The sequence below is a fragment of the Candida margitis genome, assembly GCF_024628925.1.
Source record: "Candida margitis strain CBS 14175 chromosome Unknown scaffold5, whole genome shotgun sequence".
In the NCBI taxonomy this organism is placed as follows: Eukaryota; Fungi; Ascomycota; class Pichiomycetes; order Serinales; family Debaryomycetaceae; genus Lodderomyces; species Lodderomyces margitis.
In genome coordinates this window covers 158545-174783 of record NW_026261914.1, presented here as the reverse complement: position 1 = coordinate 174783, position 16239 = coordinate 158545, and the positions used below count along the sequence as shown (strand labels likewise).

At 39.4% G+C, this 16239-nt stretch overlaps 10 protein-coding genes across 10 annotated transcripts; 4 read left to right on the top strand and 6 right to left on the bottom strand. All coding sequences in view use genetic code 12, as the record gives it.

Moving 5' to 3' along the window:
• Positions 1 to 31: 31 nt before the first annotated feature.
• PES1 (mRNA-binding ribosome synthesis protein) lies at positions 32 to 1861 on the bottom strand (the record flags this gene model as incomplete). The annotated part of the gene is made up of 1 exon (XM_051817608.1): positions 32 to 1861. The coding sequence occupies one exon, from the start codon at positions 1859 to 1861 to the stop codon at positions 32 to 34; it is 1830 nt and encodes a 609-aa protein (XP_051669180.1).
• A 493-nt stretch (positions 1862 to 2354) lies between these two features.
• On the bottom strand, positions 2355 to 3293 carry SSO2 (syntaxin; the record flags this gene model as incomplete). Its single annotated transcript, XM_051817607.1, has 1 exon — positions 2355 to 3293. The coding sequence occupies one exon, from the start codon at positions 3291 to 3293 to the stop codon at positions 2355 to 2357; it is 939 nt and encodes a 312-aa protein (XP_051669179.1).
• A 1371-nt stretch (positions 3294 to 4664) lies between these two features.
• IPK2 (inositol polyphosphate multikinase) lies at positions 4665 to 5855 on the top strand (the record flags this gene model as incomplete). The annotated part of the gene is made up of 1 exon (XM_051817606.1): positions 4665 to 5855. One exon carries the CDS (start codon positions 4665 to 4667, stop codon positions 5853 to 5855), a length of 1191 nt encoding a protein of 396 aa, XP_051669178.1.
• A 107-nt stretch (positions 5856 to 5962) lies between these two features.
• On the bottom strand, positions 5963 to 8107 carry SUP35 (translation termination factor GTPase eRF3; the record flags this gene model as incomplete). The annotated part of the gene is made up of 1 exon (XM_051817605.1): positions 5963 to 8107. One exon carries the CDS (start codon positions 8105 to 8107, stop codon positions 5963 to 5965), a length of 2145 nt encoding a protein of 714 aa, XP_051669177.1.
• Positions 8108 to 8632: 525 nt separating this feature from the next.
• CANMA_005242 (uncharacterized protein) lies at positions 8633 to 10087 on the top strand (the record flags this gene model as incomplete). Its single annotated transcript, XM_051817604.1, has 1 exon — positions 8633 to 10087. The coding sequence occupies one exon, from the start codon at positions 8633 to 8635 to the stop codon at positions 10085 to 10087; it is 1455 nt and encodes a 484-aa protein (XP_051669176.1).
• A 298-nt stretch (positions 10088 to 10385) lies between these two features.
• Positions 10386 to 12338, top strand: CANMA_005241 (uncharacterized protein; the record flags this gene model as incomplete). Its single annotated transcript, XM_051817603.1, has 1 exon — positions 10386 to 12338. One exon carries the CDS (start codon positions 10386 to 10388, stop codon positions 12336 to 12338), a length of 1953 nt encoding a protein of 650 aa, XP_051669175.1.
• A 335-nt stretch (positions 12339 to 12673) lies between these two features.
• CANMA_005240 (uncharacterized protein) lies at positions 12674 to 13156 on the bottom strand (the record flags this gene model as incomplete). The annotated part of the gene is made up of 1 exon (XM_051817601.1): positions 12674 to 13156. One exon carries the CDS (start codon positions 13154 to 13156, stop codon positions 12674 to 12676), a length of 483 nt encoding a protein of 160 aa, XP_051669174.1.
• Positions 13157 to 13341: 185 nt separating this feature from the next.
• On the top strand, positions 13342 to 14196 carry CANMA_005239 (iron-sulfur cluster assembly protein; the record flags this gene model as incomplete). Its single annotated transcript, XM_051817600.1, has 1 exon — positions 13342 to 14196. The coding sequence occupies one exon, from the start codon at positions 13342 to 13344 to the stop codon at positions 14194 to 14196; it is 855 nt and encodes a 284-aa protein (XP_051669173.1).
• A 24-nt stretch (positions 14197 to 14220) lies between these two features.
• On the bottom strand, positions 14221 to 14868 carry CANMA_005238 (uncharacterized protein; the record flags this gene model as incomplete). Its single annotated transcript, XM_051817599.1, has 1 exon — positions 14221 to 14868. The coding sequence occupies one exon, from the start codon at positions 14866 to 14868 to the stop codon at positions 14221 to 14223; it is 648 nt and encodes a 215-aa protein (XP_051669172.1).
• A 470-nt stretch (positions 14869 to 15338) lies between these two features.
• Positions 15339 to 15887, bottom strand: CANMA_005237 (uncharacterized protein; the record flags this gene model as incomplete). The annotated part of the gene is made up of 1 exon (XM_051817598.1): positions 15339 to 15887. The coding sequence occupies one exon, from the start codon at positions 15885 to 15887 to the stop codon at positions 15339 to 15341; it is 549 nt and encodes a 182-aa protein (XP_051669171.1).
• Positions 15888 to 16239: the final 352 nt, after the last annotated feature.

Below are 16239 nucleotides of genomic sequence, written 5' to 3'. Positions count from 1 at the left end.
TTTCAACACTATGATATTGCTACTCTATCTATTACATACTCTGTAACTGCTTCTTTTTCTTTTCCAATTGTTTTTTCTTTTTCGTCAACTCCTTGTTCCTGGTCTCCTTCTTATCAATACCATATTGCATCTTCTTGTACAACTTCTTTTGCTTGTTCGTCATCATAATCTTGGCCAACTCTTTAGCTTCGTCTTCAGTGGAGGTTGTTGATTTAGTCTTTTGTTTCTTGGCTTTAGGCTCTTCTTTTTGTTCCGAGAATTTCTCACCAGCAACTTCCATTTCTAATTCCTTCTGGGCTGTAAGATCTTCATCTTCTTCCTCGTCCTCTTCTTCTTCATCTTGATCTTCGTCACCTGATTCCACCTCGACTTCTTCATCTTCTTCCTCTTCTTCACTCTCTTCGACGTTATTCTCGCCTTCACCTGCTTGTGATTTTGCTTCAGCATTTGGATCGTAACCACCAGCATCACCCCATGGTGACAAATGAGGTGGTAAGGTTTCCCCCGGTGCATACGAAGAAACACTAATCAATTCTTGTTTATTAACACAGTCAAAAACCCATTGTGGTTGAACATAAGTTCTACCAGGCACTTTTTGCAACACTTTATTCCTATCACAAATTTGATGGGTTATCGAATCAAGATTTAATTGCTCATAAGCTTTTGGATCGTTCAATTTCAAATCATCAAGACTTATTTCTGATATAACTGACCCACCACACGATAAAATGACAAATTCCAAGATATCTAAAGGAACTTCTCTACCAATGTAGAAAATAAACTTTGAGAATAACTGGGATGTAGGTGATGAGAATTTAGAGGGTTGAATTAGAGTGTCGGCCGACTTGGTTGTAGAATTGTCTTGAAATGTGTCCAACTCAACTTCTTCAACGTTGCCGTCAGCCCCTTCTTCTATTTGCCCATCCTCCTCTTCATTTCCAGTCTCCTGATCTGCTTCAATAGCTTTCTGAATCTCGGATTGCGATAAGTTCTTACCAACTTCGTTCTTCTCTTCCGTCTTTTGTTGCTTTAATAATAAATCGTTGTTTTTGGAATCCTTTGATTGCAAAACATAACTGGTCAACCCACCAACCCCTTTCAATTTATTCGTATCAATTTGTGGAGGATATATCAATCCGCTTTCGTTGTACAACTTGTACATTACAAAATTCAACAAAGTTGAGTAAAATTCCAAAAATGTCAACATGATTCTAAAATCAACATCAGTTGGTATATTTGTTGGAAACTTATAAGGTATCAACCATCTAATCTCTTGTCCTTTCACGGTAGCTTGATAATAAACACCCTTGATACTGACAAAGACCTTTTTCAATAATCTTTCCTTGGCAATATAAGCTAACCACTGGTTGCACAATTTTTCTGCATCACCAACAACCTTTGTCGATACACGATCAGTAGCTGGCATGTTACTAAACAAGAACAACATGTTCAACGGATCATCCAAATCTCTCAATGCGTCGAGAAAAGTAGGATATCTCTCCTTTATAATGTGGTTCAATTTATACTTTGGACGGTTCTGCTCCAATTTTGATGCACTTGAAATCTCTCCTTTTCCTAATGCTCTTTGCAATTTTTTGGCAAATGTCTTGTGTTGTCTGAATTTATCCAATACGGGCTCATGCAAAAGATATTGTATGTCTTTGGTATAGTAGAAAGTGACTGGAGCAGTGGAACCTTTGTTGGCTTTCTTCTTATTACGTGGTTCTCTTGGGTAGATACCCTTGAAGATACAAAGACGACGAAAGTCGGCTAATGATATCTGCAACCTCTTGATTGCTTGAGTACGAGTTATGAAATTCTTTGCATTTCCTGAGGTTCCTCTTCTCTTGATCTTGGCCATGATGAACAGTTATTTTATAGCTATAGGGGTGATCTGAAGACTCTCTGGTTAAACTGAAATTAAATTAAAAAAAAAAAAAATTCCATCTCATCTCCTATCGCGAAAATTAAGTGAGACAAAAGTAATAGGTCGTGCAATAGGGCACCGAAGACGAAGCACGTAGTAAGACGTCAATACAGAGAGGGTGTTAAAGCAGATGCTAGATTGGGATTCCGCATGATGGAGAGCAGCAAATTCTGCTAATCAAGTTTGCAAATTCTTTGTCTCGGCGACTCATCAAAACTTACGGGGTTGATATTTCACAAGTTACGAATCAGGAAGAAAATGCTACGAATTCAAGATGATCACAATTAGTCCATTTTATTAATTTTGAAGCGTCTCCTGTCCACTTCTACACTTCTCCTTCCAGTGTACATACAATATCTTTCCAATCTTCTATTCCAAAACAAGCAAAACAATTATTACAATTAATCACCCACAAAATTATCCTACCTTACTTGGATCCAAAGTAACCACCAAGAACAGCAGCAAGAATAATAATAATAATGATAACGATAACCAAACACCAAATCTTCTTCTTTCTGGCTGCTTTGGCGCTCTTGACTGCCTTGTTGGTATGTCCCACACCTTGTTCTATATCGTGCTGAGCGCCTCCAACTTGTTCTTCAATTTGCTGGATTGGTTGATCTTGTTCAATGACCAACTCTTCCATATCGTGGAACAATTGCGTCAATTCAGCCATTGTCTTTTCCAATTTCAAAAGTTCCCTGTGTCTTACTTGAACTTCACTCAATACTGAACGTGCTTCGCCTCTTCTGTTGCTTTGCATCAAAGCTTGTTGGAAATATTGCTGTGATCCATCCTCAACCACAGCTCTGATCTCTTCTTGAGTAGCATCAGGTTTTATAATTTGATATTGTCTAGCGGCCTGCTCTTTCGAAGACTCCTTGTTCCTGGCTTCAACTAATCTATAATCTTGAATAAGGTCTAAAAATCTCTTTCTACAAGTTTCAGCTTGATCAACCTTGGTTTGGTCTTTAGAATGTACCGCTTCAACTTGGGCACTCTTTATTCTTGCCTTCAAATCTAGTTGCAATGATTGTGCTTCAGCAACCAAACTATCAATTTGCTGGGAGCTGTACTCAGTGTCTTCATCGTTCAAGTCGATATTGTACAAAAAGCTCTTTTGTTTGTTGTCAATTAAGTTGATTATGTTAGAGTAGTTGTCCAATTGTGAGTTGATATCCTGGATTTCATTCATAAATTGGACGAAATCATCCTCGTTTGAAGACGAATATTGCTTTGTGGCAGCACTATTGTTGTTGGCGTAGTTGCTGTAGTTGGTGTTACGACCGTTGCCAATATCACTCATTTCATACGACCCCTGGTTGTTAGCCAGGTAGGGCTGTTGTTGTTGGTACGGGTTACTCATTGAATTCTGTGGTTAAAAAAAATGGTGACAGTGGTGGACACAATAAATGAAAATAACGACAAATGAAAAACAAAAACAATTAATGTAAAGATGAGTAAAGTGATGTGGCGTAGTAATCTCGTATGGAATGTCTCTCCTTCAATTATGTACCTTCACCAAAGACTTTATCAAGAATCAAGGGTGTGTTCAGCTAGTCAGTGTGTATACAAATAAACCACAAATGATAAAAAAATCTCTGCTTCCAATTTCTCCGTTGATTTTTTTTTTTTTACTTTTCTCTGAACGACGAAAGAAAAACAAAAAATCCAAAAAAGAAAAAAAAAAAACAAAAAAAGACGACAGTTTTGTTTATTTGAGACAATTTTTAAAAAAAAAAGTGTAAAAAATTAAAAAATTAAATAAAGGATAGTTAGTAACCTTATGATGTTATTTAAATGCAAATACCTTAGTATTAAAGGTACTGTATGTAGAACATGCGGCATCTTGTACACAGAATGATACACAACGTGTTTACGTTTCAATAACTATATGGGCTTTTGCATGTTTTTGTTGTCATAATCTGTTTTTAGCATTTTATATTTTCTAACTCGGTGATAAAATTGAAAACAAAAACAGGAGTTAAAAAAATAGCGCGTCATTTTAATTGTCGTTGTACTTTCTTCTTGTTTTGCGACACTTCCGGAATGTCAGAGGCAAATTGGGGAGGGGGCAGCTTTTTAGATTGGAACGACACACACTACCCTTGTACCTACACAATATCTAACTGCGCCTCATAATTTCTGTGACATCGGATTAAAGCTAGAACGATGGACTTTTTTTTCACTTTTCGCCATCGTATAAGATGGTCATGTTGTACGTCCACCAAAGTTTTTTGTGTAAGGCTTGTGAGGTACAAATTAGATGCATACAACATCATTCTAGCTTGAATCGAGGCTTTGGCTCGTCACTGCGTAGAATAGTTCACCGTATACAAAAACGCAGGTTACACGTCATCATCAACCTTGCATTGTTTATATTTTACTTTTCCAAGGTGTGACAGGATCTAAGTTTAGATTTTTCGACTTAAGGGGACTAGGTATAAAGCGAGAATTTGGACTGTGCCTTGATCATTGTTCGTTTAACTTTGCCTAATAACGAGAGCTACGCTTATGTTAAGCCTCTCCTGTAGAAATCTACTCTGGTTGAGAACTATTTTGCATCTTATGTGGGTTTGCCACTGGCTGAGGTTGCATAATATGTAAACACCTTCTTATAAGCACTTTGACTGACTCACCTGAGTACTACAACTTAATTTGGTAGCGACTACAGCCATAAAATTTCAACCAAATTTAGGCACTGAGGTCGTACTCCTCTCTCTCTCACCTACACTTTATGAACTCATTCAACAGTTCTACATCGTCGTTCAAAGCTTCAGAACATCAAGCTGCGGGGCACGATGGATGCATGACACTGGGCTCACTATTTATAAAACCCGCCACACGTCAGGAATTGGACTTTTATACGGAAACGTTGAGCCGAGATGATATCAAAGAAGCTTCTGAAAATGGAGTTGCACTAGGGTCCTTGCTCTCTCATTGGATGCCCACGTGTTTAGGCAGCTTACAAAAGAGAGACTTATCAACAACTGAGGAAAAAAAGAAGACATTGGTGCCTTCAACTTCGAAAGACAACACCCTCATCAGCAAAGACAAAGAATATATTGTGCTTCTGAATTTATATCATGGTTTCAAGAACCCAAGCATTTTAGATATTAAACTAGGGTCTAAATTGACTGATGATTCGGTAACACCGGAGGAAAAGATCAAGCGATTGCAACAGGTAAGTGAATCCACAACAAGTGGGTCGCATTCATTTCGAATATGTGGGATGAAGGTATACAATGGAAAGGACGATGTCATTAAACCAGATGACCTCTTTCCAGGTATGAAAGATACGATAACTATAGATAGCAGTGAATCTATGGATGAGTCATCTCACTCAAAGTCATCGGAGAAGTATTTGGTATATGACAAGATTTTCGGTAGATCGTTCAACACAAATACTGTACAGCAAGGGTTGGAACTCTACTTTAAAACTATAATTCCAAATAAAGACCACTTTATTTGCCTAATCACTAATTTTATCCACCGATTGCAACTTTTATACAACTGTTTGTTGGATTATGAAACACGACTGTATTCAGCTAGTCTATTGTTTGTTTATGAAAGTGATCCACACGCGTGGTCAAAGGTTAACTTGGGAAACTATCAAAAGTATGACCCTTTGATCAATGAATTTGAATTGAGTGATGATGATGAAGAAGATGACCAATCTGATGCATCAGAATCTGTCGACACAGAAGGGTTGAACAATGTGGCAGAAGCTTACGATATAGTAAAACAAGCAAATATAGATGGCCAGGATGGAAGGAAAGAAACCCACACCCCATTAAGCAGCTTACATCTTATAGACTTCGCTCATTCGAAATATGTCGACGGTGCCGGATATGATGAGAATATAATTGACGGTGTGGAGAATTTGATAAAGACTTTTCAAAACATCCAACGTACTTATGAAGGATAGAAGTATATGATAGAAATAGAAAAAACATTGTAGTATTTTTTGAATTACAAGATTTCTCTTTTACTATACATTTAGCAATTCTCTCACTAATCTCTACTGACTCGCATCTACTTCAACAATTTAGTAATCTTACCAATGGCAATGGTTGTACCTTGATCTCTTAAGGTGAATCTACCCAATTGTGGATAATCGTTATAAGTTTCAGCACATACAAGTTCATTACACTCCAAAACGGCGATGATCTTCATACCCTTTTTGGCAAATGCAGGTGGTTTTTTCGATTTTCTATTGGTGCCCTTTTCCAATTTATGTTTCAATTCAACAAATGTAACTTCTTCAATTGCCGTATGTAAATGCATAACACAAGAGAACCCATTTGACAAAATTGACTTTAATTCAACAATGGCAATTTGAGCCTCGAATTTAGTAACTGTCTTGACTGGGTTCTTTGGCGATGTCAAAACGTAACCTGGTTGCAAGTCTTCCTCTTCAACACCTTTGATTTTCAACCGAACTTGTTCTCCACTGAATGCTGTATCACATTCTTGTTCAGTTTCATTGTAGATGGTAATGACTTCAATTGGTGACTTGTTAGGCATCATTAACAAATTACCTCCTTTTCTAATATGACCACTTTCAATTTTACCTTCAACCACAGTACCCATATCCTTCATCTTACCTGAGATTGGCAACATAAATGGCCCATTGATTTTTCTGTGAACTGTGCTCATATTATCCAAGAACTCTAACAATGATGGTCCCGTGTACCATGGGCAGTCAGCGGATGGAACTCTTTCCTTCAATCCAGCACCGGTATAACCAGATACAGGCATGAATATAATATCTTCCTTGTTGTAACCGATACCTTTTAAAAACACTCCCAATTTGGTGGTACACTCATTGTATCTTTCTTGTGACCAGTTGACGGTTGGGTCGTCCATTTTGTTCACCACGACAACAATCTTGTTAACACCCTGGGTTTTGGCCAAAAGTGCGTGCTCCCTTGTTTGTCCACCTTTTTCAAACCCAGTTTCGTACTCACCTTTTCTAGCACTGATGACCAAAATACCAACATCAGCTTGAGATGCTCCACCAATCATTTCAGAAACGTACATTTTGTGGCCAGGTGCATCTAATATAGTGTATCTCCTCTTGTCAGTTTCGAAATAGGCTTTACCAACTTCAATTGTTTTACCGTCATTTCTTTCCTCCTTGTTGGTATCCATAACCCATGACAAGTACCAACCTTGTCTACCTGCGTCTTTGGCTTCTCTCTCGTACTTTTCGACTGTCCGTTTGTCGACCGATCCGGTCAAGTACAAGATATTACCACCCATGGTTGACTTACCGGCATCAACATGACCCATGAAAATAATCGACACGTGGTCTTTACCACCAAACATATCCTTGACAACCTCTTCATCGACTTCATCTTCTTGCTCCTTGGCAACAGCATCAGCAGCCACTGAGTTGCTTGCTTTTGTTGCTGCTGGGGTAGATTGCTTAGACTTGGCCGCTGGGACTGGTGTCGTTTCTTTTGGAGTTGGTGTTGATTCCTTTACTGGCTTTTCTGCTGAAGCAGCTGGTGGTACAGTGGCTTCCTTCTTTGGTTCTTTAACTTCAGCCTCTGGTTTTTTCTTCTCGTCTACACTAGGAGCAGGCGAGGATTCTTTTGAAGCTGCAGGTGGGGTGGCACTAGCATCATCTTTCTTACCGGACTTGGCCAACTTGATACCTGAAGATGGAGCCAACTTCAAGGTCTTTTTCACTGGCTTATTCAATGAGGATTGCTGGGCTGATTTTTGTTTCTCAAAATCAGCTAATGACATACCAGTTGGCTGTTGAACTGGTTGAGATGCTTGTGGATTGTAAGATTGATATCCCCCATATGGCTGTTGCTGGTATCCACCGTATTGTTGTTGCTGATAGCCACCATACAGTTGGTTTTGCTGGTATCCGCCTCTGTTGTTGTACTGTTGGTAGCCTCCTCTACTGTTGTAGCCTCCTCTATTGTTGTTGAAGTTTGGTTGGTATCCACCTTGGCCAGAGTTGTAGGCATCATATTGTTGTTGTGGTTGGTAAGCTTGAAATTGTTGGTACCCACCTGTTGGTACAAAAGATTGAGCCTGGTTAGGATTGAAATAGTTTTGCTGCTGCTGCTGCTGTTGCTGCTGTTGCTGAGACTGGTTTCCACCAAGCGATGCGTTTTGAAAGTCTTGATTTAACTTGTCTTGGTTATACTGATCAGACATTATGTAGCTCCTTAGTTAATCAAACCTTTTTATCTCCTTTCAAACACAATTGCGACCCTCGAAAGTAATCTCTATGGTTCAATGATTATTCAAAAATAAAGACGTATCGGGTGAACGTTTTTATTGCCTGGCTCATTGGCATTTTTTTCGTTTGGAAAAAAATTTTCTGAAAAGCCGCTCTTTGCACGTGACTAGAAAGCGATCAGGTAAGACCCAAAGGATGAAGTGCTATCTTGGTGAAAGTGAGGATTACAGTAATCTCATTAAGCTAATTGGAGGACCCTTGGCAAACGGTACATAGCAATATTCAATCCAAAGCTTGATGTAACTTTGCTACTAGGAAATTTGCTAATCCGTTAGCTTTAAGCGGCTTTTGATGATTTCTTTTTTTTCTCAAAACAATAAATCTGCCCCTTAAGGCAAAATGGAAAGAAAATCGACGATTATCTTTTGTTTATCTAAAATGTGGGTGGATTGATTAACCCCAGCAATCAATTTTTTTTCTTAAGGACATCAAATAACAACATGCCCATTTTTGGTGACCACGCACTCACGGCGATAACTATCAAAATCAACCAGTTAGTGGAGCACAAGAATGACGAGGTGGAGGATGCCATGGAATTATACTTATCCGACTTACTTAGCTTGATAAATGTTCAACATCAAGCAGGTGCAACTGAAGCAGCAAGAGCTATCAGGAAAAAAATCAAGTACGGCGATAGTATACAAGAGCAAGTTCGAGCATTACAGCTTTTAGAACTTTTGGTGCTCAATTCAGGCACCAAGATTGGTCCTGTTATTGCTCGTGATGATAAGTTGTTGGACGTCTTGAAAGGAATAATCAACGGTCATGGCAGAACTGGGTCTGGTACCAACTACAGTCCAAAGGTTAAAAAGACAGTGATTAACATGGCCGTGGGGTGGAAGTCTGAACTCGATGGATTGAAAGGGTACCAATATATGCAAGGTTTGTACAAGACTATTCCGGGCATAAAGAAACGTTCCAAGCACTCGCGCCTGGCTAGTGGTAGTGTGTCTAAAGGTGGTAATGAAGGTTATAATGACTATGACGTGTTTGATGAGGAGTCGGATCCATATGGAGATGATCATGCTTACGATGATGAGGGCTCTTCTCGAATTTCAGAATCACCTCGACCTTCGAATCCAAGGTCGCCAAAGGTGCCACCTCCCCGTCCTACCACAGCTTCACCATATTCAATTAGCAATCGAAAGTCGTCAAGCAAAAAAGACAAATTGAAAAAGAAAAAGAAAAGGTCAAAGAATGGAATTGTGTATGCCGATTCTGAGTATGGTATACCACAAATCAACTATAAATTGGAAGCTCCAAAGATTAGACATGTCTTAACAGAGTGTAATGACTATACAATTACTTTAAACAATCAATTGTTGCAACTCCCACCAGGTTCAGCACCTCAAGACGATGACGAAGTTATGACGAATTTTCAAAAATGCAAAAAGATTAGACGTAAGATCTTGAAGTACTTGCAATTTGTTGGTGCGGGTGATCCTCTGGAGAAGTCGCTGGATGTGGCAAAACAGGACGAAGAATTCTTGGCAAAGTTGATTTACGCCAATGAACAATTAGTCGAAACGTTTAAGAAGTTTGATGTTAAAGCAGGATACTCACTGACCAACCCAGCGCCTCCTGAGGTAGAAGAATTGAGTGAAAGTGATGAAAGTTATTATTCCACTGAAGATGATGAAGATGATGATGATGACTTAGAGGAGGCGGTACCAGGTGAAGATCTGATTGCTGCCAGATTGCAGTCGGTCACTTTGGAGAACAAGCGACCACCACCCCCAGTTCCACAAGTGTCTCGTACTTCTGGTAAAGATAAACCACAACTGACGAATGGACTTGAAAGGCCAGGTCTTGCCAAAATAGAAACTAGTGAATCCTTGGGAGATCCGTTTGGGGACAAAAACACGGTGGATAAAGAGGGTTCTGTGTATTATTAGCAATTGTGTAGACGTTATTAGTTTCAAATCATGAGAGATTGCAAACGAAGTGGATTGAAGTAGACCTTTCGATCTGGGCTGTTATATAACAAAATTATCATTTAGATGCGTGATTGAATTGTGGCATTTATTAGTGCTCCCAAAAATTGGTAGCATTAATCTTCTTTGATCTCCAGGTTTTTTTCCTCTTTTTTTAAGGAATGGGAAGATAGTTCTCAATTAATCAACCCACTCTCCATTTCCAATTGATATAAACCCTCTTGAGAATTTTACAGGAAGTACCTTGTGATACTGCTAAATGTCGTCTGACAATAATAAGACAACAACGAAAACGACGTCTACCGATAGAACGAGATCAAGTTCAGCAGTATCGAACTGGAAGAAACAAAGGTATAAACAGTATCAGCCCCGATTTCTACATAACAGCTCAAACGGTAGCATTCCTTTACCCTCTGCGGAATGCTTTCAACTTGACTATATTTTAAACAACGTACTTCATAATGAATCAGAGCAAGTTATCAGCGACCTACTAAACGTTAGTACCAACTACCAAAACGATTTGAGACAAGAAATCAAACATAAATTATCGACCGAACAGAAAATTCAGTTTAAAAACATCAATATTTGTCGAGAAACTAATCATATCAATCTGATTATTCATCAACGCCGAAAGAAGTTGAAAAAGGCAATAGCATCATCGAATTTTGGCAATGTAAATGATGGGAGCACCCATGATGAGGGAGAGGTCAATCGACTATTGAAAAAGAGTATAGAGACAAGCGATCGCTTAAAGGATACCATTTCCAAACTACAGAAGATAGAGGAGAAGCATCGCCCAGGTCGTGAGAGTTTAGTAAGCATCAAGAGAGAAAAGTATCCCCATTTGTATAGCCTACTACGCAAAGAAAGTGATTCGCGGGAGCATATAGGCCCTGTAACTAACGAGTCAGCAAACACTATTTCTGTCGAGAGTGATCCTGATACCAAGAATGAGCATGTGCTAGATAAAGAATCTCATAATGGTGAGGTTCACGGTTCCCAGTTGGAAGTTCCAGAATCACCATTCCTAGGCAAAGAGGAATCAGTGACAAAACCCCACAGTCCCAAGAAAGATTCGAAGAAACCCGCATTTCAAGAAGAGGATGTCATGGATCCGTCTGAGTTTGAGCTTTTCATGTCAACTAGTATAGGGAAATACCGGCAGCAACAGAGTAAAAGTCTAAAGACCATCAAAGCTGAGGAACAAACTTTAGACTCGTCATTAACAAGCTTCAAGTCTGGGGGAAACCCTTTGAACCTATTATATTCCCAGTTAATATCCAACCCTAAATATTTAGACCAACATCAACGTGAACAAAATGCGTCACGGTATCCATTTTCATCCATCTTGTCAATGAAGTCAGCAGCTACAATTAAATCAACACAACAAAGTTCCCATTTCAAAAAATTGAGAATCAATGGGAGTCCGCTCACGTCTGAGCATTTTCGACGCGAGAGAGAAAAGCTACAGCGTAGCGAACAATCGGATGAAGTATTGACAGCTAAAATGTTGGAAGATTTAACCCTTGATTGCGATGACGAAGCCACTGATGAAAATGAAGATATTTGGAACTCCTCCGGTATGAATACGGAAGATGAGGAGAACTTTGAAACTGAAAATAATCGTACCGATCCCTACGTACGACCTAATTTTGGTGGTGACATCTCGGATGAAGTGTCTTCGATTTCCTCTTCAGAACTTGACTCGTCTGACTCTGACTCCTCAACTGATATGATAAACCTTCAACTTGCTAGTAACTATTATACGGATTTGAAAAAAGACTTGAAACAAAAACGCCGTGCTCATAGGGCAAAAAAGTCAACGAAAAGAAGGAGAGCGATATTGCAAGTTAAAGAAATGTCGCCTACGCCCAAGCACCAGCCGTCACATCACATATTAAAACCCAAGAGCTCAATTTTGAAAACAAGAACGACGTCACCCCTCCGACAGCGTTCAACTTTGCAAAATGAGAATTTGCATAATGCTAATGAAGTGTATGACCAGGAAATAAGTGCCCTTTCTGAGGTAAATAATGCTTATGGATCAAAGACTGATAACTATATTAGTGCATTCAATGCAAATGGGACTATTATCTTAAAGCATGAGAGGCATAAAGCAGATGGTGGGCACGAACAAGTGGATGACGAATTCATTTCGGACGGGGAAGGAAGCCCGCGTTCAATATCCATTTTGAAAAGCTTTGTACAGTAACTATCAATCGCCTTCATTAGAGTTTCCCCCCCCNTTTCCCCCCCCCCCCCCCCCCCGCCCCTTCTAGAGCGCAAATAGTTTGCACCTTGTAGAACAAAATTGCTATGAAACTGCACTTGAATTAAAAGGTATCGTATTAATTAATGCTATCGATAGATATATAATAGACCACCATTGCTTCTATCTTCTTGTTGTTCTCCTCTTTCAAGACAAGCGGTAACCACTGTTGTCCTTTACGAAAACGTCTCGCAGGCAAAGTCAAACATGGTCTCATAGCTGTTCCAGTCTCACTTCTTTAATCCCGCAAAGAACCAAACAACATTCTCATTTGTGCTTCACGTTATCCACACGTAAAAGAAAAATAGTATAACTAACCCAAAGACAAGTAGCCACATTTTCCAACTGATACCTGCCCGCTGACTCATCACCACCATCTTATTGTATGTATTTTTCAACGTCACTTTCCCCTTTTCAAACCCATTCGTTATTTCATCGTTCAATTTAACCAGCTTGTTTATTTCAACTCCCATTTTCTCCCCCAAATTTTTCAACATGTTAATCTTAGCCCCCATGGTATTCAACTCTTCATCATTTTGTGATTCTAATGATGCTAGTAATGATTCGTCAAATTTGGCATTTGAAGATGATGCTCTTGGAGTTGGGTCATAGGGTGAAGACATATTCGATCGCAGTGGTGGTGTTTGACTGCGCAGTGGGCGTATGCCACTGAAATTGTGCTGCCCTGGCGTACTGAATAGCTGGGTACGTAAGTCCCCTCTTTGGTGGGCGCCGCCAGCGGCCGAGTATCTAGATGTCATTATCAGGTGTAGGGGAGGAAAAACTGTCAAAAGTGTTGGCACTTTTCTGATGTTTTGTTGTTCAGTTTAGTGGATAAAAAAGAAATGTTCTGCCGCAAAATGTTTGATGTCGTATTGCAAGTTTTACTAATCACACCAAACATTTCTTAACTTGGAATAGAAAGCTACAATAAAAAATCATTCAAATGTCACAGGAAGTCCCAAAATCACTAAGCAACGTCAAGCATGTGGTTCTAATATTGTCAGGCAAAGGTGGCGTGGGCAAGTCTTCAGTAACGACGCAAACTGCTTTAACATTAGTCAACAAAGGGTTTAATGTGGGAGTACTTGATATAGATCTAACAGGCCCTTCGCTTCCGCGAATGTTTGGTGTTGAAAAGAAACAAGTGCATCAGTCGACTCAGGGCTGGGTCCCAGTACAAGTGTATTCCAAATCAGAAACACCATCAGGAGGAAGCTTGAAGTTGATGTCGTTGGGCTTTTTGCTTGGAGATCGCGGTAATTCGGTTGTTTGGAGAGGTCCTAAGAAAACGGCCATGATTAAACAATTTTTGAAAGATGTTGTATGGAGTACTGACGAACCGTTGGATTATTTACTTATTGACACGCCGCCAGGCACATCTGATGAGCATATAGCAATAGCCGAAGAGTTGCGTTTTGCGCAGCCGATTGATGGAGCTATTATCGTAACCACACCACAACAAGTTGCCACGGCTGATGTTCGAAAGGAGATAAATTTTTGCAAAAAAGTGAATTTTAATATACTAGGAGTCGTTGAGAATATGTCTGGGTTTATCTGTCCATATTGTGCCGAATGCACCAACATCTTCTCCAGTGGCGGAGGCGAGCAGTTGGCCAAACAGTTGGATTTGACGTATTTGGGAAACATACCAATAGACCCCAGCTTTGTAGAATTGATTGAGTTGCAAGATGATAAAGATAAGAAGTTGATTGACTTGTATCAAACATCCGAGTTGAAACCGATAATGAGTGATGTCATAGATAAGATACTACAGTTGAATTTAGAATCAAGAGTCTAACACTGTGCAATACATTATAGAGTTTTATAAACCATTTGCCTTTTTCCATTTCGTGATTCTCCTCTTTAAATCGCCTGCCGGTTGCTGGTAGATATTTAGTTTTTTGTCCCACTTCATCTTTTCGTAATCATCTCCATACTTTTCGTACAATGACTTCAACCATTCGCTTTCTCTTTCGGAAGGATGTCTTTCCTTTTTCACCTTGCTGTGTTGCTCTGCATATTCTTCTAGCTGTTTAATGACAGAGTTGTCGGCTTTATCGTCTTCACTCTCATCTTCGTCAACTTTCATAGTTCCATAAATAACTTTCAACACTTCGTCTGTCTCTGGATCTCTTATAATTCTAGCTTCACCTTCAGGTATTTTAGAAGAGTCATCTGTATGTTCAATCTCATCAATCGTGACAACAGCATCACCATTGTCTTTATTTTTCTTCTTATCTCTAATTTCAGTCAAGGTTTCCACTTTCCTTTCAGTACCACCAGCCATATGGCCTAGCTTTGCTCTTAATCCTAAACGTTTATAATTCTGTTGTAAAGTTAATGATTTGTCCCAGTTCTGTGCAATAATAGGATTTGAGTACACGTTTATGTTACGTTGCTTGTCTTTGGTCCTTCTTGTGTTCTTTTTGACAGATGACCTGGCCATCTTTCTCTTTCTTACTGAAACCATGGTGACTGTTTTGTTGTATAGTGCTTATCAGAAGAGTTCTTGGTTGCAAGAGAAGAGATGAGTTTTTGTTTAATCTTTTTTGATCAATACACTACCCAAATCTCACAACACTCCTAAGAATATCACAATGCTTCTTCCACTTCAAAGAGAGCAGAGCATGATTAAGGATGATATGCACCCTATTCTGAGATGAGATGAGTGTCGTTCTGTGATAACTGAATATTGGATTGAAAATTCCAGCTAAAGTAAGGACTTTCCCCTTAAATGCTAACTATTGAAACAGGTTGGACACCAGTTGAAGAGTACTCAGCATGCTAACTTCTACAAATGCTCACTACAACCATATGATAGACATATGTCAATGTTTCTGCATTAGATGATGTTACTAAAACTGTAACTTAAAAAAAGCGCAAACGTATTAAGTAATTTGCATAGCGCGGTAAGATCCCATCCCCTCTCCCAACTAAGGCTCATAAAGCTAAATCCTCAACCCGTACAGATTCACCTATAACCCCATCTTCTGTGGAGTCATCGTAACCACCAATCCCCTCTTCTCCGCCACTACCACTCCCTCTTCCTCTGCCTCTGAACCCACCTCTACCTCTGCCTCTTCCTCTACCTCCACCTCTTCCCCTGAACATACCTCTACCTCTCGATCCTCTCTTCCTAAATCCTGGCAAGTTGGTTCTCTTTGGCGTAACTCTAATCTCTCTACCTCTGAACTCTTTACCATGCAAGTCCTCGACAGCTTTGTTGACACTGTCGGTTTTCTCAAATTCAACATAGGCATAACCTTTGGGCAATCCGTTGAATTTATCAAATAATATCGTGATCCTCTCAATAACCCCAACTACATGGAAAAACTCTTCCAATTGCTCGGGTGTTGACTGATAATCGACATTTCCAACGTATATTGAGCGCGAGTCGGTTTCCTCCTGCTTTGCCAATCTTTCGGCTCTCTCTTCATCTGTTTCTTGAGACCTCAATGGCCTCCTTTCTGGTACTTGCTCCTCTGTCATGGTGCGATAACAATATTTTGCTTTCAATTATGCTGCCTCCTCCCCTTTTGGAAATTTTTGTGTTATTTTTTTCACCTTTGATCAATTGATCACTGGCCCTTCCTACTTCGGAGTCCTTTCAAGCCAGTTACACTAATCAGTGATTGTAATTGATTCTTAATTGGTTTCAAATCAGTTGTTTACACCAATATTTCTTGAGACCAACCCTGAGTTTCTAAGCTAAAAATGACATGGTTTTTAATTGTTGAACGTTGTAGATTATTTTTGTTTTCTTGGTAAAAAGTGTATTATGTAAATATTATGTAAGTGGCTGAAAAATGCGCACGTGACTACAACTAAGAAACTGAACTCA